This window comes from Candoia aspera, chromosome 11 (assembly GCF_035149785.1).
Source record: "Candoia aspera isolate rCanAsp1 chromosome 11, rCanAsp1.hap2, whole genome shotgun sequence".
Taxonomy (NCBI): Eukaryota; Metazoa; Chordata; class Lepidosauria; order Squamata; family Boidae; genus Candoia; species Candoia aspera.
The window spans coordinates 17,681,077-17,699,271 of NC_086163.1; the positions used below are offsets into that span (position 1 = coordinate 17,681,077).

Below are 18,195 nucleotides of genomic sequence, written 5' to 3' on the forward strand. Positions count from 1 at the left end.
TCCTGGGCCAAATGCTTTCTAGCACTCTGCCAACAAAGCACAGCAGCCTTAGAATCCTCCTGGTCCATCAATGTACTTTAAATGGACATGTGAAATTGCATCATTTGAGCAGCTGGGCTTCCAGGTGAAGAATGGTGAGCTAAGACATCTGCAAATGTGCCAGAGGACTGGGGAGTAGACCAGTTCCACAGAACCTCTCCAGATAAGGAGAGGATGGGAGATTGCCCATTTGTGCTCCAGATGGCTGCTCCTCACAAGGGAACCACAGGACAGTGGTTCCCTGCAGGTTGGAACGCCAAGGAGATGAAGGGAATGATCACGCTCTCAACCACAGTGGAGCCTTTTAAGGGACACCGAGTTTGTTAACTTCACTTTCTAATCACTTTCGGAAATTACCTATTTAACTAAACTACCTATTTAGAGGATATCAGAGATCTTCAAAATGATAATTTTGAAAAGCTACCTGGTGAGTTTACCTTTGTCTTCAAATAAAAGAAAAATTAACTATAAGCTTAAGAACGTAAAGAATTAGAAATAAGTTGGGGAGGGAAGTTAACTCAGGCACTACTTTTTAAACTTGTAGAGCTCTTCCAATAACCAGCTGAGATGGAAATGAGTCAAACAGAGAACGAATCCAAATAACTGGGCCTTATCAATTATTTTGGCCTTAGACATTTTATGTAATATTTGGATTGAAGGTTCCTTTTCCATTTCATATCATTTCAACAAAGCTTAATGCCTCCCCACAGCAGCCAATGGCTCATGACATGCTAGCAATATTCCCTGGAGCCATTTTGAAGAAGTGGTAAATCGCGCTCCTGGGAAATTTGTTTGCTTATTTGTTTGTTCCTGCTCAGCTGGAATGGAAAAATTGCTTTTCTTTCTTGCTTGCTTTCTTTCTTTCTTTTGGTACGATCCACTCCAATATAACTTGAGGAAATGACAGAAGTGATATTTAGCAACCATTTACTCTCACAGCTGAGTACACTGGTGCGGTATAATATTCAGTAAACTAATAAGAAAGAACAGCTCCTGTGGTTTCATTAAAACAAAGGACTTGCTGGGGAATACATAAAGTCTACTGAAAATGAGAAGCTAAGGCATTTCCTACATTTTGATTATTCTAATACAAGTTGTGCAACCGAGGCCCTTGCGCTACCTGTGGCCTTCAGAATCCTTGGGTGAAGCCCCCAGAGACCTTCTAAAGTGGCCAAACAGATCGTAATTTTTTATTTGACACATTCTAAAACAGCATTAAATATACGAGGAGTATTTAGATTAAATGTATTTAATTAGCTCGATCTTACTAAGATTTCAATTACATTTCAATTAAATCCATTTACATTCTTTTGTCTTGGCACCACCTTTTTCTGGGAGTGCAGCCTCTGACATGCTACTCAAAGGCTAAGATCAGCCTTAGACTTGAAAAAGTCATAATTCTGAGAGATCGCAGAATGAAGACCCTGCAACTGTTTTCTCTTGATGTAAGGTCTGCCATGGAGGAGCTATAGGCAACAGAAGTGAATCAGCAGCTGAGTCACTCAAGAAAAGCTAGCCTAGGAAATTAGAGATGAGAAACACTTCAACACCAGGAATGTTGTATTTGTTCTAGAAAGGCCTTCTTCTGAACAGAAGGACTTTTATAGCTCTTTCGGTCTAGGAAAATGGATAGAAGCTGCCATTTGCCAGTAACTATTGACAAAGTTGGGCAATATCCATCTTCCCCAGTCTATTACACTGGGCTATAATTCCCAATATTTGCCAATGGCTATTTGGAAATGAAGGGGTTGCAGATCCACTAAACAAACCCATGAAGCGATCCACTGTAAGACAGCTTCCTGTTTAACAAACCAGGGCTTCATACATGTGCCTCAGCTGTTGGAATCTGAAATAAAGCAATAACTGGGATAGAAGAACTGTAGGCTGACTCTCCAGAGATAAAAAAAACACCCACTTAAGAAGGCCGCCATTAAAAAGCATCAGAAATGCGTTCTCCAGGCAAATTTCCTCCCTCCCAAGATTCTTTCAACTAAGTACTGAATAAATTATAAAGGAAAAGAATGGTGTTCTTCTTTGACCTATTTCTTACCGCAACCAACACATTTCTTCCAGGCCAGTGGCTGGAAATTTTTATTTAATTTATTCATACACATTCATTCTTCATTTTCCCTCAACCTGGCCAGACACATTCTTTTTAGAGTCCAGGCACCTCACGCAATCTAAATTGGGACTGCCCCTACGTTGCTTCTATGAAGCTACTGTACAGCAGCAGTTTGGAAGGTTTCCAGTCAGATCAGATCACCCAGTGCCATCTGTGCTGATTCACAGTGGCTCTCCGATTTTCAGGCCTGGATTCTTCCATCCCCACCAGGAGATGCTAGGAACTGAACTAGGACCTTCTAGACACAACGTTGCTTTGCTATAGGCTTTTGGAAGAACCAGAATATAAATAGAGAAGGCCTGGTGTAAATTGCATCTGTCCTCAAATGAACTTCTTCAAACATTCAGGACAACTTCTGAAGCCTCACTTCAGTTCCCACCATCACCCACTCAGGTAGGAGGGCTACAGGCATAGTCTTTTGTTCGTGACACCTTGCCTCCGAAACTTCTCCTGCAGGGTCAGAATCTGAGAACTTTAAAGCAGCTGACATTTTATGCCACCTTTTCATCTCAAACTGCACAGTTAAGCTTTGGCTTAATGTGTTTTTTATTTGATTTACAGTTCTGAGTATTTCAATTTGTTATTTTCATTTTCTGTCCCCAGGGCATTTCTTATAAATATGCTAAGAGAAATAAGTAGGTGTTTCCATAAATAAGTATGATAGCAGTTATTTAACTGTAAATCCTAGCATGTAATTGAGTAGAATTCTTACCCTTTCCCATATATGTCTAAAAATAAAAGGATTAAAGACTGAATTCCTTTTTTAAAAACAGAACCAAGGATAGCAAAGGGAAGGTAATAGTTTTGAAAGACAGAACACGCTCCCAGCAGTCCTCTAATCTTAATCTCTTTTATTATTTTTATACTTACCTTTGTTCATCGTAGTCTTCTCCAAACAGTATATTTTCCCTGACACTTCCATGAAATATCCATGCTTGCTGTGACACATATGCCAAAGTGCCATCCACAGCGACTGTCCCATGGTACAGATACATCTGAAGCGAGCAGAAGAAATGGTTAGACATCAAATCTGCTTCACTAGGTTTCCCTGTTATCTGTTAATCTATGTATAGTAAATCACAATTATTAGATACCTATTTTGCTTCTGATGGAGAACTTGAAAATGATGGAAAGTTAGGGAAGGAAAGGGAAACCCGTACATACCAAGACCAGCCCTCCCATCAGAACCGAACGAGACATCAACTCCAGCCTCTGGGCACTAGGTAACCTCGTGGGAGTGATTATTTCCTTTGCTCTTATTTTATTTTTAGCACCTTGACTTAGTCTGTTCAGTGCAGATGAATCCAGTTCCTCCCACAATTCATATTTAAATAAACATTTAATTCTACAAGCTTTCCTACATCTTCTCAAGGAAGCTTAAGGAACCTCATCTTTGTCAACACTGTCTGATCAGGGCCTCTTACATTTATATGCAAACTGAAAATTCGCTATCCATGGGATTAGCCGTTCTTCCAAAAGTTCCAAGGCTCTGTCCTAGACATTCTAATGCATCTAAAGGCAATTTACATACAGATTTGGAGAGCAAATGCATGTATTGAAATCTGCTTCCTCCATTTAAACAAATAGTAAAACTCCTGCAAACAAAGATACTGTTGGTATGCAGTAACCATATGAGCTGAGAGGGTCAACATATTAGCAGAATGGTGTATGGTTCATGCAGCATAGGCCTGACTTTGGCAACCACAGGATGTCGAAGTTTGGACTTGATCAGCATAGACATAGGTAGGAGAAAAAACCACGTTGTTGTAACGTATTGTAAAACATTACATTAGAACTGAGCTGAGAAAAGTGTAAACACGTATGTACCTGTCCTAATATTGCTGTAATGATCGAGCTCTTTCCACTTCCAATGTTTCCACAAATCCCCAAAACCTTGCCCTAGGAAGGAAATCTATTTTGAATATAATTTATACATGGCAGTAAGGGATCTTTCCCACCAGTGTGCTAGCTATTTAAACCCAGAGCAAATCTTAAATCTTAATATGAGTTATCACCAGGTTGACTTTGGTTTAAATATTATTCTTCCCATAAACTTACTTTCTCTACTATAAAACTTATATTCTGCAGGAGAAAGCTATGGTAGTTATCGTTCCCAAGAGTTGGTATCTGAGAGTGACTTGGTGGGTATTTGCAGACACTTTTCCCATTCAGAAGAGTTTCCTTGCTACTTTTGGTGTGGTGATCACCAGAAGCACATTCCCAAGACAATGTGGCGTCTTCCAGCACCACAGCATTTTTGGAGCCCTTCAGGGTCGTCACATATGCAGGAGGAATTTTCGCAGTGAGAATTTTCTACAAGAGAAAAAGCAGGATCTAAGATGAGGCCCAATGCTATGAGGATGTGATAGGCCCAGCAGAACAGTCTTAACTGTACATACAGAAGATCCTGGATTCAGTTCCAGGTATCACTACTCAGGAGAACCAGTCTGGAGATTGCTGGAGAGAAGCATGAAGAAATTGTCTCTCTTCATAGAAAGCTGTGAAGATTTCTTGAAGGGCATAACCAGAAGCCATTACAGAAACAAGGGGAGAAGCAGGAAAAGCACAATCGGACTTGCAAGATTGATGTCATTCCTATGAAGTAGACCAGATCAGGAAACTGACTCCACAGGATGACTAGAACAATACTTTACTGAGATAGGCTATAGCAACAGAATCTTGCAAGTCTACTTGTGCTTTACTTTCCCTACCTCTTATACCCCACTGAATCAGGGAAGAGCCACCTTGAGCCTCTTCCTAATACTTTCTCCTTTCCCAGGGCTTACGGAATGCTTCTGGCCTTATTGTTTCAGGAACAGCTTCTGAATCTTCCCTTCAAGGCATCTCCATGGCTCTTTACACTCAGACAGAATTAATCAGGTTCCTATTTTCATAAGACTGTAGGGCTGTGCAGCAGCCACAGTAAATTGTCTTGGAAGTCTAAGGCTGAAAGATGACCAAGGAATTCTTCTGAGAAAAGAATGCAGTAGCTGGGTCTTCATTCTATAGCCACAGAACATTGAACTACAGAGTCTTTGGTCTGATCTTGAAGGATTCTTCTTAGGCAGTGATACTGTGAGTTTATGTTCAAATTTGTTTTATTTCTTTTTATATATAAGTTACTTAATATATTTTGATATATCAATGTACAGTGGCTGTGTGTGCATCTGAATCAGTGTGTACATACATACATACTGGTTATCTTGTGTGTGAGTGACTACTCAGAAATCACTCATGTGCATTTAGAAATAACCATGGTTAAAATAGATATTGGAAAATGAATTTTATTGCAGAGTTAAGAGAAAACAGCTTCTGAGCCATTTCCTGTTGCTGCAAAGGCAAATATCAAAATGTGATTGATATTATAATAATACAGAGAGCCAGTTTGGTGTAATGGTTAAGGCACCAGGCTAGAAACTGGGAGACCGTGAGTTCTAGTCCTGCCTTAGGCACAAAGCCAACTGGGTGACCTTGGGCCAGTCACTCTTTCTCAGCCCTAGGAAAGAGGCAATGGCAAACCACTTCTGAAATCTTGCCAAGAAAACACAGGGACTAGTCCAGGCAGTCACTCGAAGTCAACACTGACTTGAAGGCACAAAATAATAATAATAATAATAATAATAATAATAATAATAATAATAATAATTTTACAATAATAAATTAGGGGACATTGACAGTAAAACAAACATAACATAATATAGGAATCTAGAGAAAGGTCCGCATAGTTAAAGCAATGGTACTCCCAGTAGTAACATATGGCTGCGAGAGCTGGACCATAAAGAAGGCTGAGAGAAGGAAGATAGATGCTTTGGAACTGTGGTGTTGGAGGAGAATCCTGAGAGTGCCTTGGACTGCAAGAAGATCAAACCAGTCCATCCTCCAGGAAATAAAGCCAGACTGCTCACTTGAGGGAATGGTATTAAAGGCAAAAATGAAATACTTTGACCACATAATGAGAAGACAGGACACCCTGGAGAAGATGCTGATGCTAGGGAAAGTGGAAGGCAAAAGGCAGAGGGGCCGACCAAGGGCAAGATGGATGGATGATATTCTAGAGGTGACAGACTCGTCCCTGGGGGAGCTGGGCATGTTGATGACCGACAGGAAGTTCTGGCATGGTCTGGTCCATGAAGTCACAAAGAGTCAGAAGTGACTGAACGAATAAACAACAAAAAAAGAGTTGTACAGTATTGTACCTAACAGAGGATATTCTTTTTTATGCACTTGCTTAACAATCCCAAAATATCTGCAATGGTTTTTCCCCCCCCAAAACACTAATTTCTACCTTCAGTCTTTTTAAGGAGACACTGGCTTCTGCAGCTGATTTCACCGAAAATGGCAAAATGGCAATTGAAAACCTCATTATATTAAATATTGAAATCACACTGAAGGCCTGTAAAAGAGAAGGACTTAAAGGATTCTTAGTATCAAATGGGGGAGGGAGGGGTACATGCAGGTGAGGCATGTCTTTCAAGAGTTTCTAACTTCCAACCCCCAGGTTTCTATTTACCAATTTGGTGTAAAAGACCATCCCAACATGATGCTGCTAAGTGTGTTGGACAACAACTCTCCATATTGCCAGCTATTCAGTCTTAAAGTAGTCTCAGAAGTCATCTGGAATTTGCAAAAACAACTGGGACATGGTCTCTTTTACAGACCACTTGTCTGTAGGTGCAATGGTATGTGGGAATGACCTTGGGAGACAGGCCATTCCTAAAACTGCAAGCAGGTTCTCCTACACTCTTCCTAAGAGAGGCAGAAGATTCTGCTCAGAGCTTTAGGAATAGCCTTCTGTCTCCCGAGGTCATTCCCACATACCATTACAGTATGTTCATACTCCCAGATTACATGTGGACCTTGACCATGATATTTCTCTGGTGAAAATGCAGTCACCGCTAGATCTCGGCTTCTTTCTGAGTCCTTTGATCCATCCTGCATTTCTAACTGCTGCCAGGCGCACCTAGAGTTCAGGTCACCACCACAGGTGAGTGGATCAAAAGTCTGGAGAAGAAAAGAAGCTGCTGCAGCCATTGTGTCTATTGCTGCTGGAAGCTGGACAGTAGCATGAAATGTTTTAAAGAGCATAGGCCACTTACATACTTGCATGCCATATTGCAATACAAGCAACAAAAGGTGGAGCTTGCATGCTGATGTTGATTCTGTCATTTTGGCATCATCTTGGTTAGAGATTTATGACTATTGTAAAGACAATGGGGCAACTAAGAAATAGAAATATCATCTTACAGAAGCAGCTGTTAGTTCATGCTTTAACAGGGTATGGAGGGAAAATAGTATAACTGTTGCCAGAGTGGAAACAACTGGTGTAAGAGCAGCATTCACGCTTTGGACAAATCCTGCTTTTTCCAGTATTTTTCTTTCTGCTTTCCTGATGCCTGCAAAGGGTAAAAAACATCATCCTATTATGATGTAGAGCAAAGTGATAAATCATACATCTTTCTAGACAATGGTGTATAATTTTGCAAATTATACCCTGGCATCTTCAATTAAAGGTGAATCATAGATTAGGTAGAGAATGATCTAGTTAAAGCATTCCACTGAAATATGAAAGTCTCCTCCAGGTACCTGTGATAACTTCTGCAAAAGATTTTTCCCAGGCATACATTTTGATCAACTTAATGCACGTCAAAATCTCATTCATTACTCTCACGCGTTTGTCGGTCATCAAAATAGCCATTCTTCGAAAAAAAGAAGTTAATTTGGCCATGAGCATCTGTAGGGAATGGGCAAAATGTCATAATCAGCACAGACATCATACAGGGCTAAATGCTAAACCCATGTCTAAGAAACAGTCTTCATAATCATAGCTATCCCCTCTGTTGTTCAAATTCAGGCTGTGAGTGTTACTGCTTAAATATCCACAACAGCATTGATCACATATAGGAGGAGGGAGGTATCAACACATTTTGAAGAGGTACAAGAGATTTAGAAAAATCCCAGTAGGAAGGAACCTGCAATGAGATCTATGAAAAGAAAGAAAAGCATTAAAACCAAGATGCAATAGGAACAGATTAGAATATCCTCTATACTCCCCACTTTTCACATTTAGTTGCACATCCAGGTTGCCACTAACTAACTTTCTTAAAAGGGAGGGGGGGAGGTATCCCTTATTTTAATAACGGAGACAGTAAGATACATCGTCTGGTATAAGTATAAAGATAACATTTTACCTGTAAGGGTATGAATAAAATATAAATGAATATTCCGATGAGTGCTGTGGGACCAAGGAGGGTGCAAGAAGAAATGGTGCAAACAACAATCAACAGAGGTGTAGTCATGGGCATTGGGCCGAACAAGGCAGCTTCAAACATTCGATAACCATCATTGGCAAAGAAATTAATCATCTGAAAAACAATGAAGAAACTGGTTAGACGTGATCTTACATTGAAAGCTTTCCAAATCATTGTCAATCAATGTTTAATGTCAGGATCAGATGGCTGATTCATATCTCTAGGATGCCAACCCTAAAGACAACAGATGAAGATCTGCATTGATCATCCCTTGAATAATGAGAATGATAGTTAAAGCTATAACTACTGGAGTGTCTCCAGATTATTGGGCTTTGGTCCCACTAAAATCAATGAAACATGTCATTAATGACTTAACTCTGTATTGATTTCAATGGGAATAGTTCAGTTGGTAACCTGGATTTGGTTTGCTCTATTTACAAAAATGAGGTGACCATGGGTTTACAGATATTGTTAACACATCAAAGAAGACATGAAAGCCCAAGTAATAAACAGTTGCAGGTTTTATATTTCACCCTCATCCACTGACTGGGGTCAAAACTGGTCTCCTAAGTTGAAAAAGAGACTTGCCATGCATGCTTCAGTTTGGCCCGAGATGTTGTTGGTTCAAACAAACAAGCAAACAAAAATACCACAATTTCACATTTTATTTTTGGCATTCTTGGGTTTTTTTTTAATGCTTGAATCATGGGATGGCAAAAATACCCTAAATAAATACATAAATCAGTAAGTAATATAGCCTAGACTACGTGAAGTACAGATCACTCATTTATTTCTGCTGGTTTTCATGACTTGGAGTCAGGCTTTATTTGCTGTCAGCCCCACTAGGTGGACCAGACCAGGAAATGAACTCCAAAGGATGGCTTAAAGTACTCTTACTGAGATTGGTTACAACAACAAAATCTTGCAAGTCTGATTGTGCTGTATCTTCTCCTCCTTCTTATACTTTAGTGAATTAGTGAGACATCTGCGTCAGCCACTTCTGAATGTTACCTCATTTTTCTAGACTTAAAAAATGCTTTGGCCCCTTTTGCCTAGGTAATGGTTCTTGCAATATTTGCATCAAGCTCATCTTCCTTATACTCACAAATCACTTGCAAACTGCAAAATGCTAATAGTCCATGTAACTTTGTGTGTGGGTGCTAAATCTAATAGGGGCAACTGAATGGGTCTTTCCATCTGATCAGTACCTTTTCTATAACCTGCTGAGTTGGTCAATCAGATGGGAATCCTTATAGTTGTCCCTGTTTGTGAGTTTGCAGTATTCACACATATATATGGCTACTCAGAGAAGTGCTCCAAAACAGCTTAATGTCAGAATGGAGATATCATGAGAACACAAGAGTCCTGGAGGATCCGAACGAAGTTCTAGTCCATCATTTTTTAGTTCTGCATAATGGCCAAGAAGGTGACTCTTCAAAAGTTCTGAAGGAGAACATGAAGGCTATTGCACTGCCTTCTTGCAACTTTATTTCTTATGTCAGATTCTAGAGATACCATACTGCATCATGATTAGCAGCCATTGATGACTATACCCATTAATCATAAGTTCACAATATCCCTTTTGGAAAAAAAATCACTGAAGACATTTTGCAATTTAAATATTTCTAGGAAAATCAGATGAGGATATGATCCTGAAGACTTACTTCACCCAAAGATGTCTGTTTCAAAGACTTAAAGGCCAGCAGGTTCTCAAAAGCAACAGTTGTTACTGCAACTTTTACCCTGATAGCAGTGCGGTAGTTGACAGCCCATGTCAATGACCAGAACACAACTTTTGAAAATTCAGTGAAAAAAAGGGCTATGCAGAGGCCAATTCCATTAATCAAGTCTCTTGAGTCACTTCCACTGTACAGGAGAATGTGATGAATGATCGCTGTCTGCCAAAAACAAAAAACCCAAAGTCTAAATTATTTGGGGGAAGGAAAAAGTGTATTGTTAAGTTGATATATTTTTGAAGCAGTCAATATTATTCAATACAGCCTGATTTATTTTTCCCCCTTATCTGTGTGATTTCCTCTAAATCTGACCAAATGTGAAAAATTGACAGGTTTCCCAGGCAGTAGAGGTGTAAAAACCACTCTACCAGTCCAAAATAATCTTCAGACTATTGGATCATCTAGTCTAGTATTATTGACAACATAAATTCTCCAACTTCAGTTTTTGATCCCTTTTGAGTGTTTTTCTACACATCAAAGTATTTGGAGAAGACATGTTTTAGCAATATTCATGTCACCAGTACTGGCATCATCGTTACCAACATCGAAACAGTATTCTGTTATGAAACAAGCTCCAGTTGTTGTTCTAGATCACTCATTACTTTGGGATGATGATGCCAAGGTCAATGCAATTCTTAGCCTAAGAAAAGTTTCACATCCAAGTTCATGCCAAGAATGAAACTGGGATCTTTTGCATGTAGTATGAATGTTTCTCCACTGAAATAAGATCTCACGTTTTAAATTTGTTTATAAATGCAATAGCAGTAGGCAGAGTTCTCTGGCAGTTTGTCTATGGATTTTTATTCAATCTGATGAAAGAGAATTTGCTTTTGAAATTTCTTTCAAAGCAGATGGCAATTGCAACGAATGTCTTGAAAGTGGACTGAGTTTTTGTCTCTCTCTCTCTCTGCTCTTAGTGACAGAGCAATCAGGAAGTTAGGTCTACAGACTCTCTGGCCTCCCACATTTTCTTTCAATCCCAAAGAAAGATGTCAGAAACTACTCCCGTGAAGCCTTTTCAGTGGGGGTGGTTTCATCACAGGTTCTGCCTTGAGCAATGGTTGGAAATGTTCTCCTTCCCCTGGAGAAATTTTGAGAAATCACCCAATCAAATTCTCTATCCAAAGTGTTTTGAAAGGTTATTTGTGCTCAGCTCTCAAAATATAGTTCCAGGTTACTCACTGGCCCTAAAGCAGCGAAAATGACATAAAAGATATTAGCTATTACGTCGACCAAAATTCTTGTCTTTTGAAATTTAAAGAACACTTTCCCTAAAGAAGCTTTCTCAGGTCCAGCTTTGGCAACCTCAGCTTCCCAGAGCAGTCGAAATCTGTAAAAAAGCAAACAATTCACATTATGTATTTCTTCCATGTGCATGCTTGTTAAAGGAAACTTGCAGTTGTCAATTAATTATTACATAGGATAGGAAATTGAGGAGATGGAATGGGGTATCTTGCTTTAAGCAGACATTCAGTCTAGAGTTGGATAAATGTGAATTAAGACTTTGCCAATGCCTTTTCTGAAAGTTACCTTACCCTATTGTTGCTTCACTGGTCTTGCACTTTGTAGTGAATCTCCTTCCCATCCTTGGTGTTACTTGGAGCTTCAAGTAACACCAAGAATTTTCATGAGCAAGAATTTTCATAGGGACAGGAATTGCATATCCCCCACCTTTTCCCAGAGAATCTTCTGCTTAAAGTGACTGCCTTACATTAATTCCTGAAAATGCTAACCCTATGTTCTCTGCTTTCCCTGAGCAAAGGTGACAAATTGTAATAGGCAGTGAAAATAACCTTGAGGAACAGGAGGAAGAGTTGCAACCAAGGTAATGGTCAGGCAAGAGAAATTTGAGTCCCAGGAAGAAATGTAATTTGAGAAAGCATCTGAGGCTTGACCCTCCCTAGTTGTCTTGAACATAAAGGGAAGGAGGTGGGAGGCTTATTCAGATGTGCAAGATTCTGTAACTGTAACCTTTTAATAAATGTAGTATTAGCATTCATAATGTTGGTTTCCTCATCTGGTCTATCTCAAAGGGCTGACACAAATGCACAGGGTTGATTCCAAGTTTCTGGACCTCCAGGCAGAATGGGGTCTGTTGGTGTTCATCTTCTATCAGTGGGCAGTAGCTGCTGAGAAGTGCTAACGGCCCTCCTTGGTATCTGAGCTTATTTACTGAATTGTAATTGCCCACAATGCCCCATCCTGAGGAGTGTGGACTCTCAGCAGCCCCTCACAAAAAGAGGACATAGAATTGGTTGGATCAGGACAAGGGAGATTCACCTGTAAGTACACATACGCCATCATATAGGGCATTATAGGTTAAAACCAGCAACTTGAACTGCACCTGGAAATCTATCAGCAGCAATACAGTGATTAAAGTGCTGGTGTGATGTTTTAAACCGACCTCTCCCTGTTAGTAGTTGCCCAACTGCCAACTTTGTGTCAAATGCCACTTCCAAATAGCTTTCAAGGGTAGCCCCATGCAAAGTGTGCAGCAGTATCTAATCACAGGGTGATCAGGGCAGGTTGTTTTTTGCATAAATATAAGATTTTATAACAGTAGCAGGAAAATTCCATCATACCCTCGTAACCTCCCGTCTGGACTACCATAATGCACTCTACATGGGACTGCCCTTGAAGAGCATTCAGAAGCTTCAACTGGTGCAGAATGCAGCTGCGCAGGTAGTAAATGATGTTGGATACTTGACACATGTAACACCACTGCTACATGAGCTGCATTGGTTGCCGGTGTGCTTCCGGGTGCAATTCAAGGAGCTGGTTGTCACCTTTAAAACCCTTCATGGCTTGGGACCAGCTTACCTAAGGGGTATGCTGCAGGTCCCATCAGCCAGGGAGTGTTGGTTGGTGGGAACTAGAAGGCGTGCCTTCTATTCCGTAGCACCTGCCTCTAGAACATCCTGCCTCCAGAAATTAGGATGTCCCTGTTGGCCTTTCATAAGGCCGCGAAGACCTGGCTTTGTGCCTGGGGCCTCGAGTGTGTGGATGGTCCCTCCTCTTGGCTGTATTATCATCCATACATTGCTTACTTGGCAGCCATGTATATTTATCTTGTATTTATTTTGTATTTTAATTTTTTTAAATTGTAATTGTTTTAACTGTTTTATTGTTTTATTGTTGTAAGCTGCCCAGAGTCACTTGCTGAGACGGGCAGCTATAGAAATCAAATAAATAAATAAATAAATAAATAAAATTAAATGCTTGTGTATTTTTCTGCCAATATGTCCTAAGTTGCAGAATTTGCATACCTGTATATTTTAGGAAGCAGCTCCCTAATATGATCTATTTGCACATTATTTTCAGTATTATACCCATTTCGGTGCCCTTTTCTCCATCAAATGCATATTGTTCACTTTTTTTAAAAAAAAACTGGCATATTGTATCATCAGATTTGGTGATGGAGATGTTGAAGGAGAATGAAGCTTCACCTGGGCGTATTGTTCCAAAAGTTCAACATTTAAATGCAAACCAATCTCTCTACCATTTTCAAACCAAGTTTGTCATCAGGGAATATTAGCATTGTTGGGATGCTGACAAGCCCAGGAGCACCAGGTGCTGCTATCAATCCTGTTAATGCACACCTTCCCCAAAGAATTTCTGTGAAGAAGACTTAAATCAGGATGATAGCGTTTCATGTGCAGCCCAAATTATGTAGAAATTACAGTGCTACGCTTGGCCTAGCGCCCTGCTCTCCTTCTCCTTTCAGGAATGGAACAGCAGGATGCCACAAACCCTATTATTTTCTTACAAACAACTGCCTATTAGATTTGTTATCCTCAAGGTCCAGTGAATGCAAATGAGTGCAACCTTCTTGTTTCCATGTTGGTTCTTGCAGAGAGATTGGGGTGGGTAGAGAGAGATTTTAAAATAATAGTTGTGTCATAACAGCTGTACCTTTTGGCATTTGGCTCAGCACTATCATGGTAAGAGAGAGGAGGCAAGGTAGCCACACTGACATTGCCCCTGTATCCCTGGAGCATTATGTAGGAAAACCAAGAATATGTTGCAAATGAGAAAAGTCCAGCATTGTCCACTGGATTCTCTGAAGACCTGCAAGTAGGAGAGAAAGAGGGAATAAACAATTGGGGGAGGGGGAAGATATTACAGGAATCAAAAACTGCCTTCTACATTGAACTGTTGCCCATCCAGTCCTCTTAATCATCTCTTTGATTGGCAGTTGTTTATCAGCAAGAACTTTTACTTATCCCAGGCAACCACAGCCTTTTAGCAAGAGCTCTCCAATCTTTTCACTAGATCAGTGTTTCTCAACCTTGGCAACTTTAAGATGTCTGGACTTCAACTCCCAATTGGGGAAGTCTGGGAGTTGAAGTCCAGACATCTTAAAGTTGCCAAGGTTGAGAAACAGTGCATTAGATACTGAATAGCTGTCTCAAATAAGTCAGCCTACTTGGTTGTCTTTTCAACACTAGGCAAAGATACGTTTTTAATCTCACTAGCCTTTCTTTCTCAGTTCTCCTGTGTTTGCCAATCATTCAGTTTCCATGATAAATGTAAATCGGGCTGTATGTGTGTGAAGGAATGTAAAACTGGCCTTGGGAATGGGGAAGGAATGAGTAAACAAGGGAGAATATTCTAAAAAGATTACTTAGTCCCAAGAAAGAGGAAAGCATGAGAAAGAAAGTCAAGATAACCCCACTTGGATTTTGTTTGATACAAATGGATCAGATTCTGTTATTCTCTCCTACAACAATGAAAATCATTCCTGAAATCCTGGCCATGTCTGCTTTTTGACCTTGTCTATCTTGAAGGCTAACAAAATCTTGAAAGTCTATCGTTTTCTCTCTGCCCCATGTCATACCAAGCAAAATCAAAGTGGGGCTATTTTGAGTTTCTCTCTCATGCTTTCTTCTTTCCCAGGACTGAATTATTTTTTGAAAGTCTCCTCCTTAATGGTTTGGCCATGCTATCCCCATCCCAAGACCAGCTGTACATTCTTTCACAGGGTGGTACAACCCAAGATCCCAGACCAATGCGTTAGCCTGCTTCCCCCCAAAACTTTGAGGAGGCACCAAAAGCTTATCAGTTTACCAGGAAATTGTAATCTTTAATGACAACAAAGGGGAATGCTATCCATACGCCTACTTTTTAGAATGCATCCTCCTAGTGCAACACTCAGAATTTAGGTGTGGCCAGCAGCCAGAAAAATCCTGCATGTCAAAGGTTTAGATTAGGGTGAGCAACCTTCTTACTGTTAAGGGAAATCTGTTGAAGACCTCATGCCTGTGATGAGTGGAGATGATGCAAACAGAAGGTAGGGACTGAAAGTGAGGAAGACCTCCCTCTCTATCTTTGATACCTTCTTTCTTTCTGTCTTCTCTTCCTTCTGCCTTGTAGGTTCCCAAGGAAGAGATAGATTGCCCTTCTTACAAATCTAAATTTGAAACATGTAGAGACCTTTGGAAATTAGGTCAAGGGACAATGCAAATAAGTCCAGAACTTGTCTGCAAGCTGACCACCTGTGATATTTTTAAAGCATTGTCTGTCAATTTATGAGGCTAATTTAAGTACTCTACCCATCCACTACATCTCAGTCAGGATAACTAAAACCAGGCCTCTGATGGTCATAAATGATATGATTGACTCATTCAGGAGTTGTGGTGCCCATCACAGACATCTTATTCAATGCTGTATTCTAGTATGAGAACAAGCAACTTGCCTTGCTCTTAAGCGGATGGGAATCATGGTTCTTAAGCTTGGTAAATATTTCTGGTGGAAGGTCTTTTCACTTCTTTCACTCCTTTGGTTGAGATCAGGAGGCAGATAATGTTCCATCATTATCCTGTTGGTCTGAAGGTACCACAGCTTGCCGTCCTCAGCCATGTTTCTCTTTGATGGTAAACAGAGAAGGTGGTTAATTCAAACGACCATTTCTTTTCATTTTCCTTTTTGTAAAAAAAAATTAAAAGCTGGAAGTTTTGGAGTCAGAAGACTAACAGAAATCTCTGGCAGTCAATGATAAAGGCTGATACGCTTGCATAGACCATTTTTGCAAAGCCATTCTAATTCTGGAGGCATTAAGAGTCGTCAATTTTTCAGCAGGTTAAGAAGGATCCCAAACACCTATCAATAGGGCATAGTTGATTGACTCTGTTTGGCAACCATCCTCTTCTTCTCAAGAACATAGCAACTAGGCATGCAGGAATTCATAGCTTAAGGAAAGCCCAAACAAGCCTATCCTCTTATTCTGTATGGCCTTCTTGTCTTCCTTAGTCATCTCTTACCTTCCCCAACTCTGCATATGTTCCTCTTCTAAAGAACAGCTTAGATGAAAATGCACTAGGTTTTGAGGTAAGGAGAAGAAACATCACAACTATGCCTCAGTTTGTGTTGATTCTTTCACCAATAGAGTTTGATGGGGCTTTCTTCAGGCATTAACTCATGTTTTGCATGCATACCTAGTGTCCGACAAAATAACCTGCATTTTTTCCTACCAATTCTCATTCCATTTGATGAAGGAGGATATGCTTATGGTTGGGGTGTGTAAAACTTATTATGTCTTTTGTTTCTGGGTCACACTGATCCACTCATTCTGGGGGAGATCTAGCCATTTTCCGGAGGTAAATGATGGTACCTGGTCTTCTGGACATGGTCTGGCCCCACTATTGTTCCAAAAGGAAGAGAGGAGGAAATGGAAAATAGCGATAAGCACTGAGGGCTGGTGAAGGCCCTCAAAGCTGGAGCTAATGTTGTGTAAGAATGGATTTTCAACTGAACTGTTTGCTACCCTGCCCAATTTGCAGAGATGAAAGGAATGTGAAATGGAAGGGAGAGCATATAGATGTCGAGGGCAGGTTTAACATACATGTTACAGGTAATGAACCCTTATCTCACATCAGTACATTGTCTTTTGCAAATCTTCCTTCTTCTAAAATGAGTTCCCCTCCACAAGCTGAACTCTGAGATCAAAGAAAATCAGTCAGTAGCCTTGTGTGGCCACTTACTGTAATCAATAGGCCAGCAGGAGAAAGGTCTAGCAGAAAGATATGCAAATGCTCCAAAACCCGTGAGTTAACATTACAAATCTGAGAACTTCATTCCTCCTCTTGATAAGCCTGGTTTTGCTCTTCTATACAATGGCTGCACTGCTTAACTCTTTTCTCTATGAGCCATTGCTCTCACAGGAGATTACTGACAGACTAAATATATAATGTCCCCCTATCCCTTCACATTGCTACTCCTTCGGTTCACTTCTACCTGGAAGGAAGTTTTTTGTCTGATCTTCCAAACTGGTGCAGCTTCTGTCTCTCTGCAACTGTCTGACTCAACTGTCACTCCAGACTCATAGAGAACATTCTGGAACACTTCCTGCTCTCCCTCCTGACTTCTGTTGAACTTTCTAAAGGTTCTGACCAGTGAGCAGCTTATAAGAAAGATGGGAAGAATTCAGGCTTATGAGATCTGTTTCATTTCTTAATAGAACCTTGAGACTCATCAGCTTGTGATGGATGTATCTGGCATTACTTAAGAGATGCAAGGCTAACCACATGGCACATAGCTTGCTCTTTCAGCAACCAGCTGTTACTTCCCAGGTATCGGTAAAGGTAGAGAATAAAGAAGATGGTCTTGACAGAGATATGCAGGATCTGTTGCCTAGGCAAAAGGCCTGAAATATATATTTTTTAAAGTCCAGAACAAGATACACATTCAGAAGTGGCTCGGGCAGATGCCTTCCTAATTCACTGAACTATAAGAAGATGGAGGAGATACAGCACAATAAGACTGGCAAGATTCTGTTATTTCAGCCAATCTCAATCAAAGTAGCTTTAGCCATCCTCTGGAGTTGATTTCCTGGCCTGGTCTGCCTAATGGAGCTGACATCATGATTAATTCATTAGGAGCATAAGCAGTGTCCTGCGGGATCGGGCCCCTGGTCCATCTACTGTAGCCCCGTAGTCTGTTCTCACAGGGGCCAACCGACTGCACAAGGAAGCCCATGAGTCTCCCAGCAGATGGACTCAGTCCCGCTTCTTCCATATGCAGAAAGAATTACAGCAAGTGTTCATGTCAAGGA

General features: G+C 40.4%; 1 protein-coding gene across 1 annotated transcript in view; it reads right to left on the bottom strand.

Annotated features, from left to right (window-relative positions):
* Nucleotides 1-16,004, bottom strand: part of LOC134504090 (ATP-binding cassette sub-family C member 12-like) — a 48,258-nt gene extending 32,254 nt beyond the window's left edge. The window contains exons 1-11 of the mRNA XM_063313107.1: nt 15,841-16,004; nt 14,058-14,213; nt 11,328-11,475; nt 10,074-10,307; nt 8,350-8,523; nt 7,745-7,892; nt 7,406-7,554; nt 6,447-6,554; nt 4,220-4,474; nt 3,989-4,060; nt 3,032-3,156 (exon numbers count right to left, since the gene is read on the bottom strand). Coding sequence (XP_063169177.1) covers nt 3,032-3,156; nt 3,989-4,060; nt 4,220-4,474; nt 6,447-6,554; nt 7,406-7,554; nt 7,745-7,892; nt 8,350-8,523; nt 10,074-10,307; nt 11,328-11,475; nt 14,058-14,213; nt 15,841-16,004 — 1,733 coding nt within the window. The remainder of the gene's footprint in view (nt 1-3,031; nt 3,157-3,988; nt 4,061-4,219; nt 4,475-6,446; nt 6,555-7,405; nt 7,555-7,744; nt 7,893-8,349; nt 8,524-10,073; nt 10,308-11,327; nt 11,476-14,057; nt 14,214-15,840) is intronic.
* Between the last annotated feature and the right edge of the window lie 2,191 nt (nt 16,005-18,195).